Consider the following 26,148-nt stretch of genomic DNA (forward strand, 5'->3'; position numbering starts at 1 on the left):
AGGGTTTACATCATTGCATGTTTTTCTTTGTGTACAGCATGATTTATCAATCATGTTTATCACCGCTTTAAAACATGCAAACAGGTCATCTTTTTAAAAATTACTAACCCAGTAAACGAAATAGTTAATTAAAGCATTTCCTTCATCTATTTATCTAGATCTGGTTCCAAGATACTGAACCAATATCCGAACTCTGGCGACATTTTGAAAGCAAGACCATTTAGCATACTGTTAACAAAAAAGAAATTGAACAAAAGAATAAAAAAACAAAGTTGCCTAAGAAGATAAATGAGGGAGTTTCAAGACGGATTAATTTGCATCGTAAACCAAATTGAGACGAAAAGTATAAAAAAAAAATTGGAGCCCCCCCCCCCCCCCAAAAAAAAAATGTCTTCGGAATTTTTACCAGGACATAAACATGGTAAAGTAAGTTTTTATTTTTCTCTGAAATTTTCAAGTCTCGTAAAAATAAACTAGAACTGTCCTAATGGGACTAATACCCCCGCAAGGCTAATTTCAAATTGAATTGAAAAATAAAGGTTTTGAACACATACAAATAAAAATATAAATCGTGCTATTAAGAGCCTCACTTGACTTCAGCGTAAAAAGCATGCATTACATTCTAAATATAGTATGCACCACTTTGTACAGTTAGCAATCTACAATATGGTGGAAATATAATCATGCAATACCGTATAAAATAAATGTTTATCACCATATGGAGTAAAATGTGAATGATTAAAATAACACTTATTTTTTTCTTTTATCACTCACAATCTTTACTATAATTTAAAAAAATCATTGTAAAAATGATTGCAGATTTTATAGTCTGTCCCAAGATATTTTTGCCGCATATTTCCTTAAACTATTCGAAATTTATAAATACCTCTAGGTTCAGACGATGATCATTCAATAGTATGTAAAAAAAAAATCCCAAGATTTCCCCCTTTAAACGCCCCTCTAGCTTGTCGGGTATCAATACACGGCTAAAAATAAAAATCTACGGGGGGGGGGGGGGGGGGGGTCATTGCCAAGGAGATGAAGATGCCCGGATGATAACGTTGAAAAATTGCGCGAGGTGTCCTGAGTACTTCCGAATGGAGAAAATTTGTCAACATTCCCCATTATAAATCTCCGTAGGAAATCTGTTTTTGTTCCTGTTAATTTTTACGAGGGAAAAATGATAATGTGTGAATGAAGTTATCTTGGGAATTTTCCTTTCATCGATTTTAATTGCACTTCTGTCAAAGGTATGTGTTTTTTTTTAATTAAAAATCGTTCAAATATGCAGCATAAATATCTTAGGACAGACTATAATAACAATGGTCATACATGTAACTGTGCTTGTATGGTCGCTATCATCATCAGTGGGGCTGCTAGAAGACGAGGTAAAGAGAGTTCTTGTGGTTGAGTCAGAATCATGTGAACTGGTGATGATGGTGTGGGTTCTTGCGTTGGAGGTAGTTGAAGTGTGCCGGAATATAACATTTATTATTTGAATCAATGTCACATATTAAATAAAACATCCTTTTTACATGGACTATTGTACAGTTACACACTGTACGATCAGTGTACGTTTTTAAAGAAATAATAATTATAACTGTGTGCTTCATGTAAAAAAAAATGTCTGACAATACAAACACTTACTACAATGGAGATAGATTGGAGGTGATGTGTGTTGTTGTGGTCGAGTCATGTGGCATGGCGAAAGTGGCGAGGCTTTCTGTGGTTGATTCACAGTCATGCTATAGGTGGTTGAAGTATGCTGTGTTATTCAATTTAATAAGTTAAATAAAACATGTTCTTTTTCAGTGCAGATCAGTGTATTTTTTTATGTTATACTAGAGTACGTCAAAGAATATGCACCTTTTACATTCATACTTTGCAAACTAATATGTTAAAACAGATAAAGTGAAGATGAAAGTATTTAACGCTTATTAATATAGAAGATCTACTTACACGTGCTGCATCATATAGGTAGATGATTGGTGTTTTTTTACTAGAATGAAGTGGTCATTACATAAAAGGCTTATCTCGTCAAAAAGCAAAACCCGACTATTCTACAAGCACCCCAAACCCCAAAATGTCCAAACCTCAAAAAATTCACTGCTGATACGTCTATCATACAACCCATTCCCCTGCCAATCACAATCCCCATCGTCACAAAAAAAAATATCCACGCTCGCAACCCCCCCCCCCCCCCCCCCGATTACACCTAATGTACATATAAAACAGAAAATAATGAAGATCGTTTTTTATTCTCACCTTTTATTATTTCAAACCGAAAAGATAAGAAATAGTATCCTCGATCTCGTAAAAAGGAAGGGACAGACGGACGGCGGACGAAAAGTGATCAGAAAAGTTTACTAGTGCTTTCAGCTAAGGTGAGCTATTAAACTTCTACGGTGATGATCTTACAAACAAACAGTAAAGATGACTCGTTTATTAATTACACAAAAGGGGGTTCATTCCTGATCGTGACTCTTCGATTTAACGCTTTTTGCTTTTGATGACTTTGTTAGAGGAGTTTAATTATTAGAATGACGTGTTTCCGTCTGTCGTCGTGCACCATGCGTTAATAACTTTGTTTTGAAAATAATGTTTAAAGTGGAACTCTTGGATTTAGATATATCAATGAAGTGGAACTGTAATACTATTTAAAGTTATCTCTCTTTTTTTTTATGGACGAAGTGCGCGGTTGGCATTGATAACCGTTGCAATTTTAGCTAAATAGTAATCCACCATATTTCCCTTGCACTTTGTTGATTACTAATTTTTTTTTGTTATCTGTTTTGATTCAATAAATATCATATCATAAAATAAATCAAAGTCATTTTAACATTTGAATAATTAACTGCTGCTGATCTTTATTGAGTGTGAACTAGTATCTCGTGATAATCCGGGAAAATTAAAGTGGAAAATAAAAACAGCTTGATTTGAATTACTGCATTTCGCCAGGGGTATTACCATAAAGTCATTCATAAAACCATTATGATCTTAACTTAGGTTTATAAGACTTACCATTTTTAATTAATTTTTCTGTAAGTTTTACATGCACCGAAACGACATGCAAAAAACCAAACCGTGTCATTGATTTCTATAACAACATAACTGTCTTTTATGAAGCAAGATAGGATTAAAATGATCGTGATATAGCGTCCCTTCTAACATGATTTATAATAGATTCAAACATTGCCGACATTCATTACCTGGTAAAAAAAGTGTTTACATTTCGTATAAATATATCCAAATGAATCAAGGGAATGCTGTAAAAAAGACCCAAATTTTAATTAGACAATTTGTCTGACTTATAAAACATTCATTTCAAAATGCACCATTCCTGTAAATCAATTAAAATAAATTACCATGAAGCACGACAAGGGTTGTAATTAAAAAGGCCCTTAGCGGCATTATACAAAAGGTCTTACGACAAAGTCGTGAATATTTACAGACTCGTAAAATGATCTTTAAAGAACAATATTGACATTAAAACCAGTTGTTTACAAATTTTTCAAGTCCTATGATTATATTTTTTAGCCATTAGAATACATCATTGATAAGCTGGTTATTAATAACCGTTCATTAGTTTGGTCGTAAGTTATTTTGTTTTACGCAGCCCTGAATCATAAATGGAACTATTAGGTTTCAATGTTGATTTGTAAACGTTATTAGCTGTACATTAAAAACTTTGAAAAAACTATGTTTTACTATATAGAATAATAATTAGTTCAGGTAATTGCACTGATACTTAGAATTATAAGTAAAAGGTTTTTGACGTGGAAGAGGAGGGAAATATATCGTCTCGTACCAATTCTTGTAAATCAATAAAATCAATAAAGATGCAGAAGACTACCATGAAAAAATCTGAATTTCAATCAAAAAGTTATGTTCTCTCTTACTGAAATATAACGGTCAAGAATTAGAATTTCTTCGAAGGTTGTTTATTCTTACTTTATCGAAACAATTGTGTTAAAAGTGGATAGCATTTAAAAGAAATGTTGACTGTTGTGGTTTTATAAAGCAGATACTTTCACAGGATGTTGACCATCTTTAAGTTATCCTTAAAGATAGCTTAAAGGGAGCTTAAAGACTATCTTTAAACCACCTTTAAGCTGTATGTGCTGCTTAAAGGGGGCTTAATGAAAGCGTAAAGATAACTTAATGGTTATCTTTAAGCTTTAAAGACTATCTTTAAGCTACCTTTAAGGACAACTTATTGGTCCTTAATGTCCAAACTTCTTTAAGCCACCATTAAGCCTTTTTAAAAAAAAAATTATTTAATATTGTGCTTAATTTACCAACAAAATGTATTAACTTTATGACAATTTAATTAACTGTGATCAATGGATAAATACATGTATATTCAAAATATTTGCAAAGTAATTATATCAAAATAGCCGTGCGTCTAAAAAAAAATACACCTTTTGTGTATATCTTGTATATCCTGTGTTAATTGTAGGTTTTTCTGAGGTTTAACAAACAATAGATTTTAATTAGATATATGCAAAGAAATACAAGCATGTCTAGACACACAACGCAGTGATTTTAACATGTGAATTTGATTATACATGAACATGTACAATAGATATGTAAGTAATGTATATTCTGTCGCAAGTTTCAATGATTCTAAGACAGAAAAAGTATTAAAAACGGCTTTTGCTCTAAAAAATAAAATGAAAGAAAATCAAAACGCCCAAGACGAGAATTGAACCCAGGGCCATCGTGTACAACATCTCCTTACTTCCACTGCCCCACAGTGACTCATATCTAAACGGGGGTTTTTATTTCCTGTAGATCATTGGCTATTGAACTACTTTTTTTCTTGAAAAGCTTTTGACCTCCAATTCAGCTTGCAACAATCAATTAAATTGAATTTAAAAATTACATGCATGCATGAATTTAGAGTAAATTACGGTACTTGGTCTTCAGTGAAAAAAATATATTTTACCTGACTGGAAACTGTAAGGCTTACTACTACTTAGTTTGTAAAGAAGATGGGTGGATAAGGCGTGTAAAATGCCCATACGCGATCGGACAGGCTACTGAAAAATTAAAGTATCAATAAATCTGATGGGTTTTTTAAAAATCATTTAAAACAATATATGTTTAACAAATCATTGATTTTTAACCTATAGGTATGTTCAACACTTAGAATATGTTGACTCAAACAGGCGTATACATATCAAAACCTGCAAATACTGTCATTTTTTAGAACTTCAAGGCATTTTCTTTTATAGAGTGGGTCTGTGCTCCATATTTTTCTCATAGTCTAATTGAGGTTTAGTGGAAAACAAAACGATTTCATTTAACAAAAACGTGGAGAGATGACCCACTATACATTAAAAATATCATTTTGTATCCCAACAACTGAACGTTTTGAAAAAATAATATAAGTCCGGTAGTTCTTGACCTTAGTCACACATAATATTTAAAAAGCCCACTTTGTTGTGTCTGAAATGGCTCAGTGGTTAGAGTACCTGGCATAAGCTAACCTTATATATCTAGGGTTTTTATGTTACGGGTTGGATACCACCAAAATTTCCGACAATATTTTTTTTCTTATTTATTGTTAAATATATCAAAAACTGACTATAGTTAGAATTTTTGCTTTTGCAAAGTTGTACAGTAAAACACGGTTATAGCGAACACGCTTATAATGAATTGACGCTTACAGCGAAGTGAATTTCATTCCCCAAGTCTCTTTTTCATGTTGTAAACTTGACGGATATTACGAATTACGCTTATAACGAAGTTAAATTGGTCGCATATGGGACTTCGTTATAAGCGTGTTTTACTGTATTATAATATATTTGAATAGATTTAATAGGGGAAAAATAAATTTAAAATTGTATTTCACTACTAAACCGAATGGGCATTTGCGCCATCTTATTCCCCAATCTTCTTTAAAGCAAGTAGATATACGTTCATCTATTTCATAACTATGAAATGCAAGGAAGAAGATGAAACTTTTTTTAAATGCTTTGAAACTATTAAGGGTAATAGTTCTACGCCATTCCTCGTTTTTCGTGATCAAGGCGCCGTTCCTTGAGAATGTTTTTTTTTTTTTTTTTTTTTTTTTTGCAAAACGTTGGCACTGTAGGAGTACAGATTAAACAAAAAGGGTGTTCAAATATACTGAAAAATATAAAGAAACAGAGGACCATGAATAAAGTATCACATCCTGTTGACAACGTTGATCATTTATATAGAGAATTTCCGGTCGTGTGCTTACTGATCTAATATTCCGAACCGTTTAACGACAATTACAATGTATTATAGAAAACCTCCTAATATATACATAAAATAAGTATACTTTGACCAGTGCGTGCACGGGTTGACATTGCATATGATATCGGGCATTTATAAAATAGATACATCGAAACACCGTATATTGTTGACATTTGCATAACCAAACTTCAAGCCTCCAATAATGCTATTAATTCCACTACACTCTGTTGAGTTGGAATAATTTAACTGTGTCTTTGGAAAGGCCTTCACCACAGTTAAAATGCCTCCCATATTCCCGTAATGTAGCAGAAAATTGCAGAGTCGCTCCAAAATGATTTTGGAGAAAATTAATAAAGTTGCATTGAAAATAACAGTTCACAACAAACTATTTTGAAGCTGTAAATACTTTTCTTCGATGATTCTATTATTGCAGAATTCAACATATTTCAACAACGTTTTTTACACACCATTGTTACATTCGAAACTCTCTGGATTTTTTTTTATAGTAAATGCATTGTGTTAAGAGTTATCTCCCATATTTTCTTTGATGAACAGAAAAATTTCCAATGAAAATTAACACGCATTTGTTTTATCGTTTCCAAGATTATCTATGCAAATGTGATATTGTGGAAGCATAAAATAAAGAGCCCCCCGTGATGAATCGTGAATGTAATGCGCATGCGCAAGATTGTAAAATCCAAAATATTGAGATGATTTCCGGAATTTTTTGAGGAATTTTCGTTGATTATTAATTAACGAAGCTTGATTGAGAAAAAAAATAAAAACAAATTGGTAATCTTTAAGTACCAATGATTTATAAAATATTTAAAACAAAAGACAGTACTCTTCCGATTTATAGGTATTAAAGCTAAACAATTCGAGTCTATTATCTTAATATAGTAGTATAGATTGCGCAAAATCCACGAAGAAAGAAATCAATATCAGTTACCAGTTATAAGATAATACGCTGTTGGCATTTACCAAATCGTCAGCAAAGCATAGAAAACAGTTTTTTTAATTGATTTCATTTTTTAGAACAAGCACAAAATGGTTGGCTCTCTGGTTAGTAAATCTTTGAATGTCGTGACATTTACAACAATACTACTTAGTTTGGAATCATTATACGAAGGATCGACAGCTGCCGTTGTTCATGGTGAGAGGTATCATGGTCCCTTTGTACGGGTGGTGGGAATCACTGGACAACAGCAGTGTGTCCGGGAGTGTAGACACAGACCCAAGCTGTGTCGGGGAGTGAACTACCAGAAACAGGAACTACTGTGTGATCTCGTGTCGGCCATCAACGAAACGGAATCAAAATCTGACTATGTTAGAATTGAAATTGATCAGGTACATACAATTCATTCTTTACATTTCTCTCTCTCTCTCTCTCTCTCTCTCTCTCTCTCTCTCTCTCTCTGAGAATCTTCTGTTTCAAGTCTTTTACACATTGAACAAAACTGAGTTTTACACATTATTTGCTCAATTAACCTGCATAAGGTTAGTTTTATCCCTTTGTTTATGGAATGGGAATTATTGTGATTATACATTTTCTTGTTTATGTCATTATGCATATACTAGTAGATTCCGATATTTATAATTTTTCCAACGGAAGACACTCTTGATTTTCTTCGGTTTCTTTTAATCATGATTTTATTTTTTATTTTTTTCTTACTCCTTCTTGGCTTTATATCTCAAAAAGTTTTCATCCGATTTCAATTAAACTTTCAGAGCTTTTACCGTGACTCAAACATGTTAAAGTTTCAGCATTTACGTCACTTCTGTTCAAATTTGACGGCCATTTTTAATTTTTTAAAAAGTGATTTTGTCCGGAGGAAATCTTAACTTTAAAGATATCGCTTTGAAAATTTGATTGATGATAGGTGTATCTATTCTATGGTGTAATGGGGAGGGGTAGGTTAAAATTTTATTCATTAAAATTATTTTTATTCAGACGATGCATGCAGAGTTATTGGAGATTAAAAATCGATTTTTCCGGAAATTTTGTTTCCGAGTTCTATGTTTAACAAGTAGAGTAAGGTAGCAAGGGACAGTTTCGGATAAAGTACCCGGTCAATATTTTTGTAACATTGAGAGTTACTGTACTTGAAGGCTTATGAGTGTTGCTAAAATTCACGAAATGATTTTTAATGATTACCATTAGTTAGAGGGGTGTCTCTTGTTGAAATTGATAGGCAATATGTAGGCCCCATATGTTAGGTACATCAGAATCAGAAGTAAAATGCGAAACCTGCGGCTATGACTGTTCTGTTGACTTTACACAGTGAAATTGCAAGTTACAGACGGGAGGTAAAATAACACGAAAAGTAGGTGGATGAGACATTGTAAGCTATACACCTGTAAGTTTCTGACATGTGATAGTGCAACATGCACGCGGTACGGAAGGTCAATCCTCTGCAGGGAATTAGCTGGGGGAGGTCTAAAAACCTGAAAAATCATGAAAAACTAGAGACGAGCTCGTTGCAAGCAACGATTAGGTCTTCCGTCGTAGCTGCGTCATACTTGTGACGTAATATAAAAATTGATACCTGACCATGGTGCAATATTAGATGTATAAACACTGTGTAAAAGAAACAAAGTACATGTATATAAGCAAATACAGATCTTTAAAAGTTGTCTGAAGTTTGATTCGCCGCATGTTGTTTTTTTGCATGTGCATTTTATTTTGAGAAACTTATCGAATCATCATAATTAACTCAATATACACAGAATATGGACGACGATTATAATCACACAGTGGGTATGCCCGGTATGAACGTAAAAAGACCAAACATTTTACTCGCATTTTTTATCGAAAGCAAGGGCCAATGAATCTTTTAGAATGTATGCGGAGATCCTGGAAATTTTACAGGGGGTTCTGAAGAATAATTTTGTTTTTTGAGGGGGGGGGGGGAGGGGGCATGCGCAGATAAGAAAAATTTTCCTGGGGTGGGGGTTGAGTGTCTGACGGTTATTTGAGTTTGCCTGGGGATGTCCGAGGCATATTTTTGTAATTTTATATTGTACATGTAATGGGAAGAAATTTTGCGGGGGTTGGGGTGGGGTCTGGAACCCTCACCCTACTCTTCTTAATTCGCGCATGGGGAAGGCCGATGCTGGTAATTTGACGGTAATTTTAACCATTTTTATTTGATTAATCATTTTCAAAATTATCGGAATTCCAATATTACTTTTAAACGCAGTTAAAACTTAAAATACGAACCATTTAGTCTTGGTGAGTATTCGGCCAACATGCGTCCGCGTACGAAAGAAATGGCAATATTCAAGAAATTTGGATGGACGATCTGGGTCCTAGGTCGTCCATCCGATTCTTTTTCAGACTAAGAGCTACAGAACTGCACTTAGAGAATATCAAACTGATTATGTTTATTTATTTTGTCTCAAAGAATCAGTTTTTTAAATAAAGTTTTATCTTAAAAAAAAGAAATCGGGCACAATTTTCAATGTTAGCATTTTACAATTTAAAGGTCTAATCAAATTTTGAATGAAGTTTCAAGATACTACTCTTCGTTGTTTTATACGAAATATTGCGTGGAAAAAAGATTTACATCGCATATATATTATAGAACTAATTTCTTCTCTTTTTTATTTACATCAAAATAAATCCAAGAAAAAATCTAAATATTTTTTTTTCCTTTATATGTGTTAATGAAAACGTTGATCAGCAAGGGCCGGTTCTATGTCGTGCAAGCACCTACTTAATAGATTGTTACACGGATCTACCACGATGACAAATATCGAAAAGGCAATATTGTGGGTGAAGGATGAAAGTGTAGTTTGTTTTTTAGGTTTATTTTTGATAATTTATTTATCTGGATCAATTTGGTCTGTTGGTTTGTTTTGTTTATTGAAAAGGGGAATAAAGAAAATGAGTAATTTCCGAAATGAAGTCAAGCATATATTTTCATATTATCATTGACTTAAAACATGTTGGAAAAAAGAAATATTGCATCAAGCAGTTAGTTATTATGCGCAGATTATGCATTCCTCTATGGTTTTCACAATTGCATGTATCAGTTACTACACGTATTTGCTTACGGAGAAATAAATCTCCAAAGAGATGATATAGTTATCAGTTAAGTTCCAGATTGTCTTCTGCACATGCAAGCACTGTGTAATCTTGATTTAAAAATAGGTATAATGTCCGGGGAGGGGGGGGGGGGTCATCGCAACAAAACTGTGTATAAGCGTACTAGAGTGTACATTGTTAATTAATAATTGATGTTGAATTGTTATTAACAAACAAAATCATAAATTTATAATAACAAACACTAAAATGCCAGGGAGTTCTGCTGGACGCGATTTCATTTGTCTTCAATTAATAGGGTGTAGGGATGCCCGCCTACTTAATACATATGCTCACGCGTCAACAGATTAAAAATGACTGTATTTTGGATTTATAAATCGCTCTAAAACATTCGATCTGATATATCGTTGTTAACAATTCAAAACTTTGAACGATTAAATTTGTTTTTATACCTAGTACCCCGACCCTCACGGAAAAATCCATTCAGATCAATGGAAATTTCATTTACAAGACTCCGCGCCAGAATCAGGATGTCTCATTCATTAATTTTTTCGTAGTTATAGTGGACGAGTCCAAAATAGGAATTTTGAGACACATCATACAATGTGAACATATGCCATGAATGCAGTTTACTTTGCGTCTATTTTCTTATTTTGAGAGTCCTTTTTATCATGTTTATCATGGCTTGAAAATGACGGAAGGCCCTTGAATGTTGTTATCTTTATGCAGGCACGTAGCATCCTTTTTGAAAGTGTGGGGGGGGGGGGGCAGACTCATCCAAAAAATCTTGACAAGCAAAAAAAAAAAAAAAAACTCCCAATTTCAATCCTAATTTCCTTATTTTTATATAAATTTTTTACATCCTTGATAATTCAATTTTTTATAAGCAAATTTTAAAAAAATTAGTTGCTGTGAGAAAAAGTGGGGGGGGGGGGGGGACCCACAAGCTTGAATTAATAATTGCCTGAGGATGCATCTTTAATGTGTCAACATTTATATTCATAATTGATGAAAACGTTATATGGGATGTAATAAGCACAATGAGCAAGAGTGTTCAATTAAAAGGGCATTTCACATTGCACGTGTGTAATCCTGATTTAAAAATAGATTGCCATATTTGAAAGGTCAAAAAAAAAAGAGGGAGGTGTCATCGCAAGATGATACACATTGTCTAAGTAGTACAGTGTAAGTAATAGTTGGTGTTGGATTATCATCATTAACAAAGAATCATCAGTTTGGATTAATTAAAACAAATATAAATTCATATAATTGGAATATTTACTGGAGGGGCTACGTACAAGTAATTCGCCGAAGTGGGGTACGTGTGACCTGATTTTCGATCAATTGGGCGATTTCATTCATCTGGAAAAGGGTTTCACTCGCGTGTACAAATGTAAATGTACATCTAACAATTGCTAGTCAATTAAGTGTGTATGTTAATTCGATAGATTTCTTCTAAACCCTCCCGAGATCTCAGCTGTTGCGTGAATGGTAAAGAAAGACTTCGCGCCATAATACGTCTCATTCATAATTTTGGCTCGCCGATTAGTGGGCGAGTCCAAGTTAGGCCAGAGCACATGATGTGTAGATGGTCTTACCCACTCTATTTTCTTAACTGGTCATATAATAAATAGAGATATCATGGATCTTTCACTTTTGTCGGAGCATGTAATAAATGGAACCAAAAAATAAAGTAATTCTAATTGAATTAAATTGAAGTTAAAATGTAAATACCCCTCCCACCTACGGATTAGGATTTTCAAAATTCCCCATTTTTTAAATTCCTTGTCAAGATTTTTTTTTGGATGAAGCTGCCCACCTAAACCCCCCCCCCCCCCCCCCCACACACACACACACTTTCAAATAACGATGCTACATGTACGTGTTTGAATATCCTTTCCTATATGGTTAGAAATAACAAAATGTCTTTGATTTTGCATCTAATATATAACAAATTCAATTTTCAATTTGGCTGTTTGAAATTATTCGATACATGTACATTCCTAAAATGATTTAAAATAATGAAATGATTTAATTTCCAGTGATATACAGGTACATGCACTCGATCGAAGAAAAAGATTGAAATTGCTTCTAAACTCTGCACGTTCAGTTTAATAATTTATGATCCGCAGCGAAAATTAAATTTCATTTCTTATAAGATAGTCTAATTGATACATGCATGCTTCCATTGAATAAATTTGGGTAGTCAGGCAAGCTTTTTGGAAAGCTATTGTTATGAAAAATTTCGGATGGTACTCAATTTTTCCAGAAGGAGAGCTACATATATGCAGCTAAGGTAACTAATAATGCTTCCGATGAAATACTTTGTTTAGTAATGCAAGGTTTTAAGAGAGCAATACTTATTTGTTTAAAAAATAACACCCTAATACTTCGCATTTCATTCGCTGTTTGTAGAACAAGCAGAACCAGTATCAGTTCGATCCCTATCGTATGTACATTGTTCGAATTTAATAGCCCTTGCATTGGATTGCTTTGCATGTACAAAATATCTTTTAAAAATTCAACACTGAAAGTGTTTATCTATATGGCTATTAATCTATATGTACATGTACACATAGCGTACACATGTGATTCAAAATACCCCAAACGGGAAAATTAACTTATTGAGTCTACATTTTATAGAATTTGCAAAAAATACATTGCGGGTCTGAATGTTTGTTAATGTGTCAATCTATCAATATACAGTTTGTTAATTATTTTCGATTGCTAAGGCTACATCGTTTTTGATGAACATTGAACAACATTTTTTCCATGCCATTATTTCCACGGAAGATAGCGAGTACAATTATAAAGCACAATTTATTTAATTATCTCTTTAATATTGTGTACTAGTATGTAATAAATTATTTATAAATTGCTGCCGAAGGTTGTTTTGTATTTTCGTTTGTAGATGCATTGCAAGTAAAAAACGTGAAACGCGGGGCAAGTCATAATTAATACATGTATCCCTAATAACCGTTACTTAAAAATAGCGGCTGTGGATTCAAATATTATCGTATACGAATATTAAGTTCACTTTTTAAAATCATCTCCACGATGATAATATTATATCCATCGGAAATCAGTATTTTGTTTTGCTTTAAAAGAAATGTTCTATCGGGAGCAATCCCGCGTTCGTTTAAATTGCCAGCGTACATTTGTCATGTCAGTAATACACATTGTGCTATATATGACGGCCGTGTATACGTACTGTAGAAAAGTTGAGTTTAATTACCATGCATTCGAACCATTTAATTAACACATCTCCCAGTACTGAAACAATTCAAAATGTCTCTGTTACAGTAACACAGCTCTACAAGCATATGCACTGTCGTCAAGGCGACGGCCTGAATACAGCTAGCGACTCTTCTATCGATCGGTTACCTGAGTCTCGTAATGCATCTAAATATAGAAAGGGGCACAGTTATGAAACAAACAACAAAAATAAGGTCAAAGACGTTCATCTTTATGAAATGAATATGTACATATGAATAAAAACATTTGGGAATTTTATTAAGGTCTTCCGTTTCCAACGGAAGACCTTTCTATTATTGTGCTGGTTAAGATTATTCTTATTTTTCTTTTTTTTTTTTTTTTCTTCCTAGACGCGAACTTTGAGGCTTCATATCGTGCTCATTTCTGAACGGTTTTTGCTCAAATTTTCAGGGCTAATGGACTTTACAAAACACTATCTTCATCAATTCATAAAAGTTAGAATTCCCTTTCCGGTAACGAGTTATTCCCCTTTTAAAATTTTTTAGGGCCTTTGGTTTCCAGACAAAGGCTCCGAGACTATGATAGCAGGGAATGGGAATCGAACCAATTTGAATAGCAGAGACATTGTAGTGGTGCACATTAGTTTTTATTTTTAGATTACGTTTTTTATTTAGGAAAAGGTAGGGGGTCAAAAAGCAGGATTCCAAAAAGTGCAAAAATTTAGACATATTTTCCTTCATATCTTTTGAACGAAAAATAATTTGTTAAAACATGTAGAATAAAAGTTGTGCAGAATATCAAGGGCTTTCATTTAACACCAATAAAAAAGGGCTGGCCCCTTAAATTAAGGGCCAATAGCCCCTAAACGTTTTAGCTTAATAACTAAAAAACGGTTAGGATTTCGATATGGCTTTCGCTGGAAAAGTTGTTTGTTGGGATCTCATAAAGGTCGTAACAATGTTATTTTGTAAGTGATTTGTGTAGTATGAGTGTAAAAAGCTTTACATGTTGACATGTACCTGTTTTCAATTTAACAAGTTAGCGAAAGTCTTTGTGCGTACAACTGGCATAAAGTTGCCGCAGAAAGTATGCTGGTTTATACAGAAGGCATTAATTCATAAGAATTTTTTGTTGTTGTTGGAGTATAAGCTTTTCCTTTAGGAGTTAAAGTCATTGTTGTTAAGTTCTTATAGTGCACAATCATTAAAAACGGCAATTGGAAAACAAAACATTCTTTTTCTTTTCTAGTAAACCACAAAATATGGAATTAAAAAACTCTATGCATTACATTTTAGTTATTAACTCCATGCATTTAAAATCTACCTTGAATCAGAGCTGCATGTGTGTGTGTTTACCATTACGTAAGCTCTCCCTTGCCCGCGGCCGAGAAAATCGGTTACCATGCTCGCGGCTGGACTACCTAGCGGTCAGCGGTTATCTAATACACAAGAGTTGCGTCGTTTATTTAGCCGCAAACTCAAGAATTGTTTTAGTTTTGATTACACAAAATCTTTTGTGGATTAAACGATTGGATGTCAAGTAAGAAATAGTTCATTTAATTAATAAAAGCAATGTCATTCTCTAAAGCAATAATAGACATTTAGATCAATTATAGGGTTTAAGTTTAAAATATATAACTTCTGATAGAGTAAGGTCATTATACTGCAAACTTTTCAAATCTTCCTTGGTTCTGAGCTGTGCGTTTCTGTGCGTTGTACCTTTACGTAATCTATTCTTCGCCCACGGCCGAGGAGATCAGCCACGTCTGCATTACCTAGCGGTAAGCGGTTATTTAATACACAAGATTCGCACACCGCGACTTACACTTACATGCATATGAACGTGTTTGAGTTAATATAGCCGTATATACAAGAACTGTTTTAATTTTATGTTATAAAAGTTTGTCCTACTTGTATAAATATTTAATTAAATATTTGAGTGTAAATGAATATTAATGAAAGATATTACTCCAAATCGGAAAAATCGTTAGACATAAACTAATGGTTGGTTTCTTTACGTAAAGTACTTTAAAAACTGTACAATAAATGTTTTAAATAACCCCCCCCCCTCAAATATTAAACCTTTAAATGATGATCATCCCTCGCACATGGCTGAGGAGATCCGGCGCGAGTGGATAAGTGATCCGCGGTCGGTTCGTGTTCTTCTACATGTACCTTATGACGCGTTTATGTTTCATATTTTACACGGACACAACTATATTTTATTATGTTTTCAACTATTATATTGGTTTAAGATGAAAAGATAAATTTATTTTACTTGTACAGTTGATTAAGCATTGATTTATACGATAGCGTAGAAGGTAGTTTAAACATGAAATCAAATTATAATCAAAGTTCCATGATTGCGGTAGGTGCTAGCACGATAAAGGAATGCCCTGAATTGAGGCATTCGATGATTATTTTAAAAAATATTCACGTGAGTTTAAACAACTTTAGATTAGATTCTATCGTTCACATATTAATCAATTCTGTAGTTTCATTGTGGAAGCGAACTCATTGCTGCCCCCCCCCCCCCACTCCTCCCGCCCTGCTGACAGGTGCTCGCGCTGGAATTTTTTTTTAATTGGAGAAAAGATAGCAAGATCTGTCGAAAATCATTTTTGGTGGTTTCTTCTTATGTGTAACATTTTGTTTCACTTTCCCACCCCTTTGTTTATTCGGCCAGTCTGTGTTAATTCAATTGCCGCATGCGACCGAGAATCTTGTGTCGCTTCAGCGCACACAGCTCAGAACATTTATAGCCCCGGGTCATCAATTGTTACGTAATTGAGTAACAGTTGGAAGGGTGATTTTACTACATAAAATCATAATATAATCTACTTGAATTGAGTACCATGCGTATAGATTCCCATAATAATTAATTTTTTTATTTCCTTTCTATGTTTACATTTAATTTTGTTCAAATAATTAATAAATTTTCTATCATTTAAATTGTGTGCTTCATCAAATACTGATTCCGATTACCTTGAAGTCATTCATTTTCCATTGGCTTTTGACAAAAGAGAGACGCCTGACCATCCAATGAAAACAAATACACAGAGTTTGATTGACAGGTTCAGCCAAGTGCAGGTCTCACCCGATGTCCGAGGTTATGTGTGCTGCTTGTATACAGCCGAATGGTCTCAGTAAGAGTTATCAGTAAGAGTTATCGATGTAAATAAATAATAAAAATACATGCCTATCAAAACATGATCGTGCAAGTTAAAGTTGATTTAGGTTTGTTCCAATAGAAATCATGTTTCACTAACTGTATTTAATATTTTTTATGTATAGCGAATTTTAATATTGTTTCAGTACTGAAACATCGCATGAAAACGTAAAATGTACTCTGTAACTAGTCGTCTTTTAATACATATACATTTCTTTTGTTTGTTAAAAATTTGTTCAATTTTGTTAAAGTAATGTAAAACACGGGCGCCATTTTCAAACAATTAACTTGTCAGAGAGTTCCGAATGAAATCTGATGAATGTTTCACACGGTTCTCGCACGCTTTGCCCAAAACGCAAAACGGTTTACATGAAACTCTAAAAGGTTTACACGAAACGTTTCTCGCACGTAGGCCGCACGCTTTTGTGGTGTAGTAGTACGTTTTAGGGTCTGTAAATTTTGTCAGCACGCATCCTAAACTTGCACATAGTCTTCAAAAATTTAGAAATATTTTAATATTGAAGTTATCTTTGAGAAAAGTTTACGTGTTTTTTAGGCGGGTTTAGTTTAAAAAAGAAATATAATTCCTGACTTGAATCACGAGTACATACTGTTTATAACAATGCTTGCTACCCTTTGAAAATTTAACTCGCCATTAAACATCTCATTTTTTAAAGAATGTTTGAAACGATTACATAAACTCTGCTCGACAAATAGTTTTCCTAAAATATTTTCTTCCTTTCTTTTTTCAAAACACGTTTTATATACAGGCTTTCAATCATAACACGTTTTTATAACAAAAGCAGAACTGAAAGTATAGTTATTAAAATCGTTTGACACCATATAACATATATTTTCAACTCGCAGCAACAAAGGAAGACCTACTCGGGGCTTTGCCACGAGCTCTGCTCTAGTGTAGAATTATTTTTGCGCGCTGCATGTATCAGTTAGTGCATTACAAAAAGCCCTTTCATAACCTCCTAAACGTGCGCACCCCCACAAAAATGGACCGAACTGACAACAATTGTTTCTGCAAATACTGGCTATAAATTACGAAAACATTAAATTGAATACCACGGAAGGATTCAAAATTAATTTCTTTACAACTTTGCTTCAATAATGCATTAGAAATTTTTATTCCTTTACAAGTTATTGACAAGAAACTTTTGACGCATCTAACTCCTTAATTATAGGGGCCAGCCCCTTTTTCTGTATACCGAATGAAAGGTCTTGGTAAGACCAAGATCTTTTAAAATACATGTTATAACAAATTTTTATCAGGTAGGAAACTAACACGGAAAATACGCGATTTTTTTGAATTTTTTTCTTGCCTTTGTTTCAACATCTATACCACCCCTTTTATTTGCATTTAAATAATAAATAAAATATATCTCGCACAAATTCAATGTATTAGCTTCCAAACCAGCCCATCTTTGAGACTCTGCCAGCCATCGTTATAGCTAAACCCCCCTGGACAAAAGAAGTCGTTAAATTTTACTAAAAGGGGAATAACTCAAAACCGAATGGGGATTTTCCTCAACTAAAATATGCAACGACAACATCACGCGGCATGTTATCAGTCCTGAAAATTTCAAAACAATCGGTGAACAAACGAGCGAGATATTAAGGATCAAAGTTGGCGTCTAGAAGAAAAAAAAAATAATAAGAAATTTGAAATTTTTTCAGAATAATAGTAAGGTCTTCCGTTGGAAACGGAAGACCTTAATTAGCAAAATATGAAAGGGTCAAAATCTCATAAAAACCAGTATGTAGAGAATTTTACAGGTTTTGACTAGAAATATTCTTCAGAAATTGGTGATTGGCCTTATAAAGAGTGAATTAAAGGTATTTGTGCTGAATGGGACCTGAGGAAATTCTAGTTACAGAGTTCGGAAGACATGCTTCCCTTGGCTACAATGAATTGTATCGAAAAAACTGTCCCCTCCCACCTAAAGTGCAAAGTGAAATTAACTCATTCCAAAAATAATTCGATTTTTGTTAAGTCTTACTTTTACACGTTCGGATTTTTTTGTTAAGTCGTTCTTGAAATCGTAAAGATTTTTGTTATTTCGTACTCAGAATCATTTCGATTTTTTTAAATTGCACCAAGAATGATTCCTTTTTGTTTTGTTTTAAGTTACCTATGTTATTGACTTAAGAACATCTAGCTTAACACTCCACATTAACGGAAGACCCACTCGTTGCTTTGCTCTAGTTAAATTTATTTGTTTTATAATAATGTAAACATGTATGTATATTTTAATTAAAAATGAATGATTTGTTAAAACAAGGAGAGATAACCTTGTATTTTTCTTAAAGATACCTCATTTCATAATAGAAAATAACGAATAAACGGAAATGTTAAAATTTCCCCCTTCCCCGTGAAACAAACAAAAATTCTTTTTGAGGGGTTTTGTATATTGTTATTTAGCATATTTATACCAAAGGGTTTGTTGTTTCACGGGGGAGGGGGCATATGTCTACAGACCGAAATACATTCCAAAAAAGAATTTTGCTTTGTAAATTTTTGAATAATGATTAACAGATATTAATTAAATTGAAATTTACTTTAATATCTAACGTAAACATGTGATAATTAAGTGTTTATGCATATAGCGGCCGCTAAATAATATTTTCCTCACTCAGCGAAACCGATTTCAATGACAATTTTCTAGACCCCTCGGAAGCAAATTTTTTGTTTAAAAATTAATAATTTGATTACAAATTTTATTTTGATATAAGTCAATTAGGATTTGATCATACGTTTTAGTAGATAAATTTGTTTTTTGAATATATGAGAGAAATTCTGAAATATTTGGATGCAAAATGTAGGCGAGAAACGGGCGTTAGCGTTCACAGTCTTTCATAAATGTTTCATATGCTGATGTTGTCTCTAAAGAACACACTGTACAACTGCGGACTCAAGAAGGGGAACACAGGCCCTTGGTGAATTTCTTAACATAACACATGTTCAGTGGTGTAAAGTACATAAGAACTCATTTAAGTTACGGGGCCCTTTCATCAGGTTCACATGTGACCTTTCAATCACCCCTTAGTAATATCGGTTATACTAGCTAGTATTATTAACGACTCCTACATTTATTATAGTACAAGTTAGCGCTGTTACCTTTTAAATAATCATCTCATTAAACTTTTTCTTCACTGACTAATGTACATGTACAGCTACTCGTTAGATGAAAAGAAGGAAATATTTCTTATATTTCTGCAAGGCACAGTGTTTTGATGAGATTACTAATTGTTTTTTATCTACAAATCTTGAGAGATAATATATTATTTGATTACTTTTTTTAACCATACAAAACCCCCTGCCTAAAACTGGCACCACTCTCACTTTAAATCCTGGATCCGCCCCTGCCATGCATATCTGAACAAGGTCCCTCTCTTATCTTTTCCCCCCAAAATCATACACCCTCATTCTCTTGTAGACTGGCCATATTCCAGATGAATGCCTGTCATGTTCTACTGACGATCTGTGTGTGACGCTCTCCAGTAAGAAAGTCCACTGTATTCGAGGTAGTCTTACTTGTTATATACCATTGCATTATATTTATATCACAATTATATAGCCGTATTAAGGTATTCAATGTATAATGAAGGGATATTGACCAATTGTGAATCATTTAAAACTAGTTAAGTAGATATTGCTAGATGACAGGGCAGGATAAACCAAATTCACATGACTGACAACATATTAGAAGCCGGTCATTTTGCACCTTCAAATTTTTAAAAGAATTAACTCCCCTTTATGGAAAAAAAAATTAAATTCGTCAAAGTATCTGCGATAAATGATTCATTTTATTTCATATTTTGATAACGAGAAAGTTGATGCATTTATTTACCAAAAAAGTTTTACGAATTTTATGATACTTTTTACGATATCTTTTTTTTTATAATTTATTTATTTTTGAAATACAAGCATACACACAATTACACCCACAAAAACCACACACAAACACACCAACTCACACCCTCGCCATCATATTTTAAATAATTAACTTTATTAATAGCGCTAAGCAGTGGTTACTTGATTGAAAAAAAAAAAGTAAAAACAGCTGTCTAAAGACTTGATATTAATTTTTTTAAGGTTATACCCAACTGGAAGAATCCTGTGTAAAATTCTAAACTGTAACCACTGAACAGAAGAATCATGAGTTGTTTTGAAACAAATCTTAAAAACATCATTTACTGAAATATCATCAACACCATATGGAGTTAGTTCTGTCCTCCATTTATTTATAGCAGTTGGGACATCCTCTTTCTCGTTCAAATAGTTGTAAATAATTTTGGTACATTTTTCTGATATTAAAACAGGTTGCGAAAAAAACTGGCATACATGGATTAGGAATTCTTTTGACAGAACTCCTGTCAATAGATAATAATTTCAAATATTTAAAAATTGATGTTGTAATGCTATTATATTGCATACTAATATGTCATTGAGGTTATATATGCGTTTAAATACATCAAAAGCTAAAAGATTACAATCCTCATCAAGGAAATATTGCACTACCTTTACCCCACTTTTATACCAGGATTTATAAAAGATTGTTTTGTTGGCTACTTCTTTATTGGAATTACACCATACTGGAACACTTACAATGTTGTCTTTAATGGTTTGGTGGTTATTAATAGTTTTTATGTAACATGATTAAGAATAGAGAACATCTTTCCAAAAAGCATTGTTTTCTTTATGTTGACATTCCAATACACAAGTGTTTCCAAAATCATATAATTTCTGTAAAAAATCATGTCCATTGATGGTGTAAAAAATATCCATCCAAGGTTTATATGATTTTGTTAACCTTTTATCCATGAACATTTAAGGGCTGTAATAAAGTTGTTTATATCAACCATTTTCATACCCCCTGAAAAATAGTCGTGTGTTATAATTGATCTCTTAACTTTATCTACCTTAGATTTCCACAAAAATTCAAAGATACATTTATATAGGTATAAAATTGTCCTCCTTTTTGGAGTAGGCAGACTTTTTACGATATCTTAATAAAACATACGTTTCCAATAGACTTCAATGCAAAATTCAAGGTGCAATTAGTTGGACCATAATCAAAATTTTGAAAATTCTATGGATGGGTATCTTTATATGATAACACCATCAAAATGATATCGTGATTAAGAATATAGGACCTTTCATTTATTAGGTACAAAATGTGTTTGTTATAAATCGAATTCCTTAATAGATTTACATGTATGTTCAATACAATAGTAAAAAAATTTTAGTCAGAGTACTGGGTAATTGTATCATTTCATTTAGGAGACAGAATTTTTTTTTTATAAATTCATTGTAGCCAGGTGATGTGTGTTTTCAGAACTGTGTACCTAGAATTTCCTTAATTCCCATTTAGGACAAATACCTTTAATTCACTCAACATAACGTCAATCACCAATTTGTGAGGAAAAATCCTCGTCAGGATGAGTACATTTTTTTACATAGTGGTTTTTCTGAGATTTTTGCATTTAACCTGTGATTCTCATGTACTTAGTATTAGGGGTCTACATATTGCATATCAATTTGAACAAGAGACATCCTTCTCACTAAGGTTAATTACATGCATTAATCAAAGTACTGAAGAACTGACCGGAGTTGAGTTTATTGATTGTTATTTATTTTAGAATCAACGATATATTATTTTGCACGGCAAGTATAGTTTCCTATATGTATTTGAATTATGCACATTTTTAAAAGAAATGAATTATTTTCCGACAAGAATTCGCGAAAACCCCATCTGAATCATGTTGTGTAATATTCAAAGAATTAATTCCATCAAACTACGTATCAATAATCGATATTTCAAAGAAATTGTATAGATCCAAGCAATATTGAACTCTAGTCTCGTTCAACCAGACGCTCGGCTCTCTCCGTTAATCTACGATAAGCAAAAGAGACTCTGTTTGTCGGAGATTTACGGATGTATTGAACTCTGGCGTAGGAATACATACAATTTACGACTACGAAAAATATCTAAATTGTTCGTACCATTTAAAATTTGACAATTTACAAGGCATCTATGAATAAGTTTCCTTGAAAAACAATGTTTAAGAATACATTACATCGAATTTATTGCTTATTTTCAAGGACTAAATGTTATCAGCGGTGTTATTTTGTGCTTAGGTCCAAACACTGTTTCACTTTCGGTTTGCCTGAGTAGCTGCATAGGAGAGTTGATTTGAAATCAACTCCAAAAAATCATTTCATTAATTTTTGCAACGCTCATAAGCCTTCCAGAGTAACAACTCTCAATTTTACAAAAATATTGACAGGTACTTTTTTGAAGCTGTCCTTTGCCTTCTTTAACTTACACTGAAAAGACATTTTGTCTTGGAATTAAAACACTTTTGCAATTTTAAGAAAAAGCCTTCCACATATTGCCAATTCCATTGAGGTTTATGACAAATATGGTCATTAAAGTGAACCTATCTATTTCACTTAACTTTATTTGACACAGATTGAAAGGTTTTACGTAAAATATATTAACTAAATATTTTAGCGGTCAATTGTTGATTTATAAAAAAAAAACATTTTCGATACTACATACATTTTCTTATAAGATACGAAGTGTTGCATTAATAATACAATAACCCATCATGGATACAAAAACGAAGAAATTTCAAATTACATGTATTTTCTTTCTTCTTTAAACAGCCTTTAAGCAATTTTCACATGTTAATAATTTGAAAACGAGGATACAACACATTACCAGTGTGTCACTTATTATAATAATAAAACCTAATTGTATTAAATCCCATTCCCGTTTGAACAAGATTATCTTTGGTGTTTTTGTTTACCTACAAATCCACACCACTTGCTATCGATAATGATGGACCAAACCAACTGCATATTTATGTTTACGTAGTGAAATGAAATCACTTGATATCTTAATCGCTTATATTTTATTTGGAGACCGTGCCCGATAACAAATACATTTACATATTAAATTTCATTTCGATCGGGCACGGTCTCCAATTAAATGTAAGCGATAAGTTAAAATAATATTTAGTGAATTTTTATACCTAATTGTATTCAACCGCCATTTCTTGACTAAGCAAATTTATACTTATGAAATGAGTTGTCAATAACCAGGGAGGCAAAGTTGGATATTTGTACACAATTCAGCTGAATAAATTGAACGAAAATCTCGTAATACTTTTAATACTTTGAAGAACTTATATCTTATGCGCATTTAGAAGGAGGTGAAGAAGAAAAATCTGACAATTCCAATCCAGATAATCGCGAGTAGACTGCCGAGTATTACAGTACCGAACAGACCCAACCTAACACCAGAGTAAACCCCAATTAAACCCCGGGTTTACTTTTTGAGTAATGGGGTTTACTCTGTGTTTACTTTGTAAAAATTTGGGTCCACTCGGGGTTTACTTTGGGTTTACTCGGGGTTTACTTTGGGTATTTTGAAATTGCTTTTGAGGTCAACTGTATGCACTGAAGTGTGAAGCAGACTAGTATTTTAATCTTACTATCCTATTGCCTGTAATTCCTAACCCGTGTATATTCCGAATACACAGTTACCGTCTGCTCTCAGGGGTATACTTATGACCGGGTTTACTCTCTGTGTCCACTCTAGGTTTACTTTGGGTTTACTCTGGGTCCACTCTAGTAAACCCGAAGTAAACCCAGAAAGTAAACCCACGGTTTAGTTGGGGTTTACTTTCTGTTAGGTTGGGTCTGATCGGTACTGTAGTTCCACGGTTTAAAAACTGAAGTCATAAATATGTAGACCAGGACGAGCTCTATTAAAGTTACATATGGGTGTTGACTGTATTGTAGGGTCAAAATGGTCACCTATGTGAATCCATACAATGTTTAAAAACATCTTCTCTACTTCTAAGAATTCATAATAACTAAATTCATAATTATGTAAACCAGGAAGCTCAAAATTGTATATTTTATGTCCTAGGGGGTATGGGTTTTGACTTTGGGGATGGGGGTGGATGTATAGTGTTTATTAATATGTTTAAAAATCATCTTCTCTACTCCCACAATCTGTAATATCGTTGACAGCTCTGCTAGGTCTTGCATTGGGTAAACAAACGAAACAGTCGTCAACACATGGGGCCTATGGGGCTGAACATGCAGTAGACGGCAACAGAGGTACAGACATTTACCAAGACAAGTGTACACACACCGGGGACGGCGACACAAATCCCTGGTGGAGGGTGGATCTACTGACGGTGTATTCCATCAAATCTGTCAGAATACTCAACAGAGGGATAGACTATAGTGGAGGTAAGAGTACAAAGTATCAGCATAGCAAAATAGAAATATAATGGATGGATACAATGTGGCTTTACTAGTTTTGCAGTAATGGTCTATCATTTTGACAATATCATTGAATCTATAGCGTAGAGGTATACGTTATCATTTAGTTTCTTGTTTTCTCTGCAGGAAGAATTTTATTACTTATCAAGTTTAATTTGTCTCAAATGTGTTCGTTGTGAAGTCATTCATATTCTTATGTAACACGCATAATAGTAATATAATGAGAAAATTAATTACTACAATTTTAAAAATGCATTTCTGGAAATGTTATTTCTGGTATTTTTATTTATAATGTTTTTTTTACACTATATATTCTTTTATAACATACATAAGAGTAATATAATAAGAAAATAAATTATTAAAATAATAATAATTTTAAAGAATGCATTTCTTGAAACGTTATACTATTTTTTTTGGTGTTTTACTTTTTAAGATTTTTCAAACCGGTTACGAGATGTTACCGTCACTGTAGGGCTGACTGAATCAGACGTCAATACTCCCTGTGGTGTCTTTGCTGGCCCCGGTACTGCGTCACAGCTGGTTGTCATCAACTGTCCGACGTCACCACAGGGGAGATTCGTAAAAATCTCCATGACAACTTCGATTCTCAGTCTTTGTGAAGTTGACGTGTTCGGTGTATCCGTATAATTATCATAATTATTTATGTTTCAAGGAACACACATGTAATTGTTTTCACTATATATATGTAACACAATAGAGGTAAAAAAAAGTCTTAAAAATCAGTTTGTATTTTCTTGAAAAGATGTTCGGAGGAGATATTATTTGCTACCTATCACTGACACCAAACAAGAGGCACACGATACGACACTTTCTCAAAATAAATGACTAAAAACCTCAAAACGACTTGTTTTCCGTGTGTTTGTAACAGACGTTACACTCCAAAGAAAGCTGACTTCCTGTGTTAAAAGTAGTCCCTATGGAAATGGTCATCATTTAACAAAATACAGCAAATATCCTTCTCAGAGGTACAACATATATTTTTAAAATTTAGTAAAGTAAGATCTAAAAATTCAGTCAATTAAAAAAATAATTCTGAAGTATATATGAATTTACTATCGACTAAGTTCATTTTGATTGGTCTAAGTTCATTTTGATTGGTCGAATATCGGTGTGATACCGTATACTTAATGTTACCGTATATCTCTATAATTTGCGC

At 33.2% G+C, this 26,148-nt stretch overlaps 1 protein-coding gene across 1 annotated transcript; it reads left to right on the forward strand.

Moving 5' to 3' along the window:
* Positions 1–1,421: 1,421 nt before the first annotated feature.
* Positions 1,422–25,649, forward strand: LOC128172484 (uncharacterized). Its single transcript, XM_052838277.1, has 5 exons — positions 1,422–1,460; positions 7,264–7,575; positions 20,104–20,191; positions 24,714–24,938; positions 25,405–25,649. The coding sequence occupies exons 1-5, from the start codon at positions 1,434–1,436 to the stop codon at positions 25,617–25,619; spliced, it is 867 nt and encodes a 288-aa protein (XP_052694237.1). The 5' UTR covers positions 1,422–1,433; the 3' UTR covers positions 25,620–25,649.
* The last annotated feature ends 499 nt before the right edge of the window (positions 25,650–26,148 follow it).

This window comes from Crassostrea angulata, chromosome 2 (genome assembly GCF_025612915.1).
Source record: "Crassostrea angulata isolate pt1a10 chromosome 2, ASM2561291v2, whole genome shotgun sequence".
NCBI classification, from domain to species: Eukaryota; Metazoa; Mollusca; class Bivalvia; order Ostreida; family Ostreidae; genus Magallana; species Magallana angulata.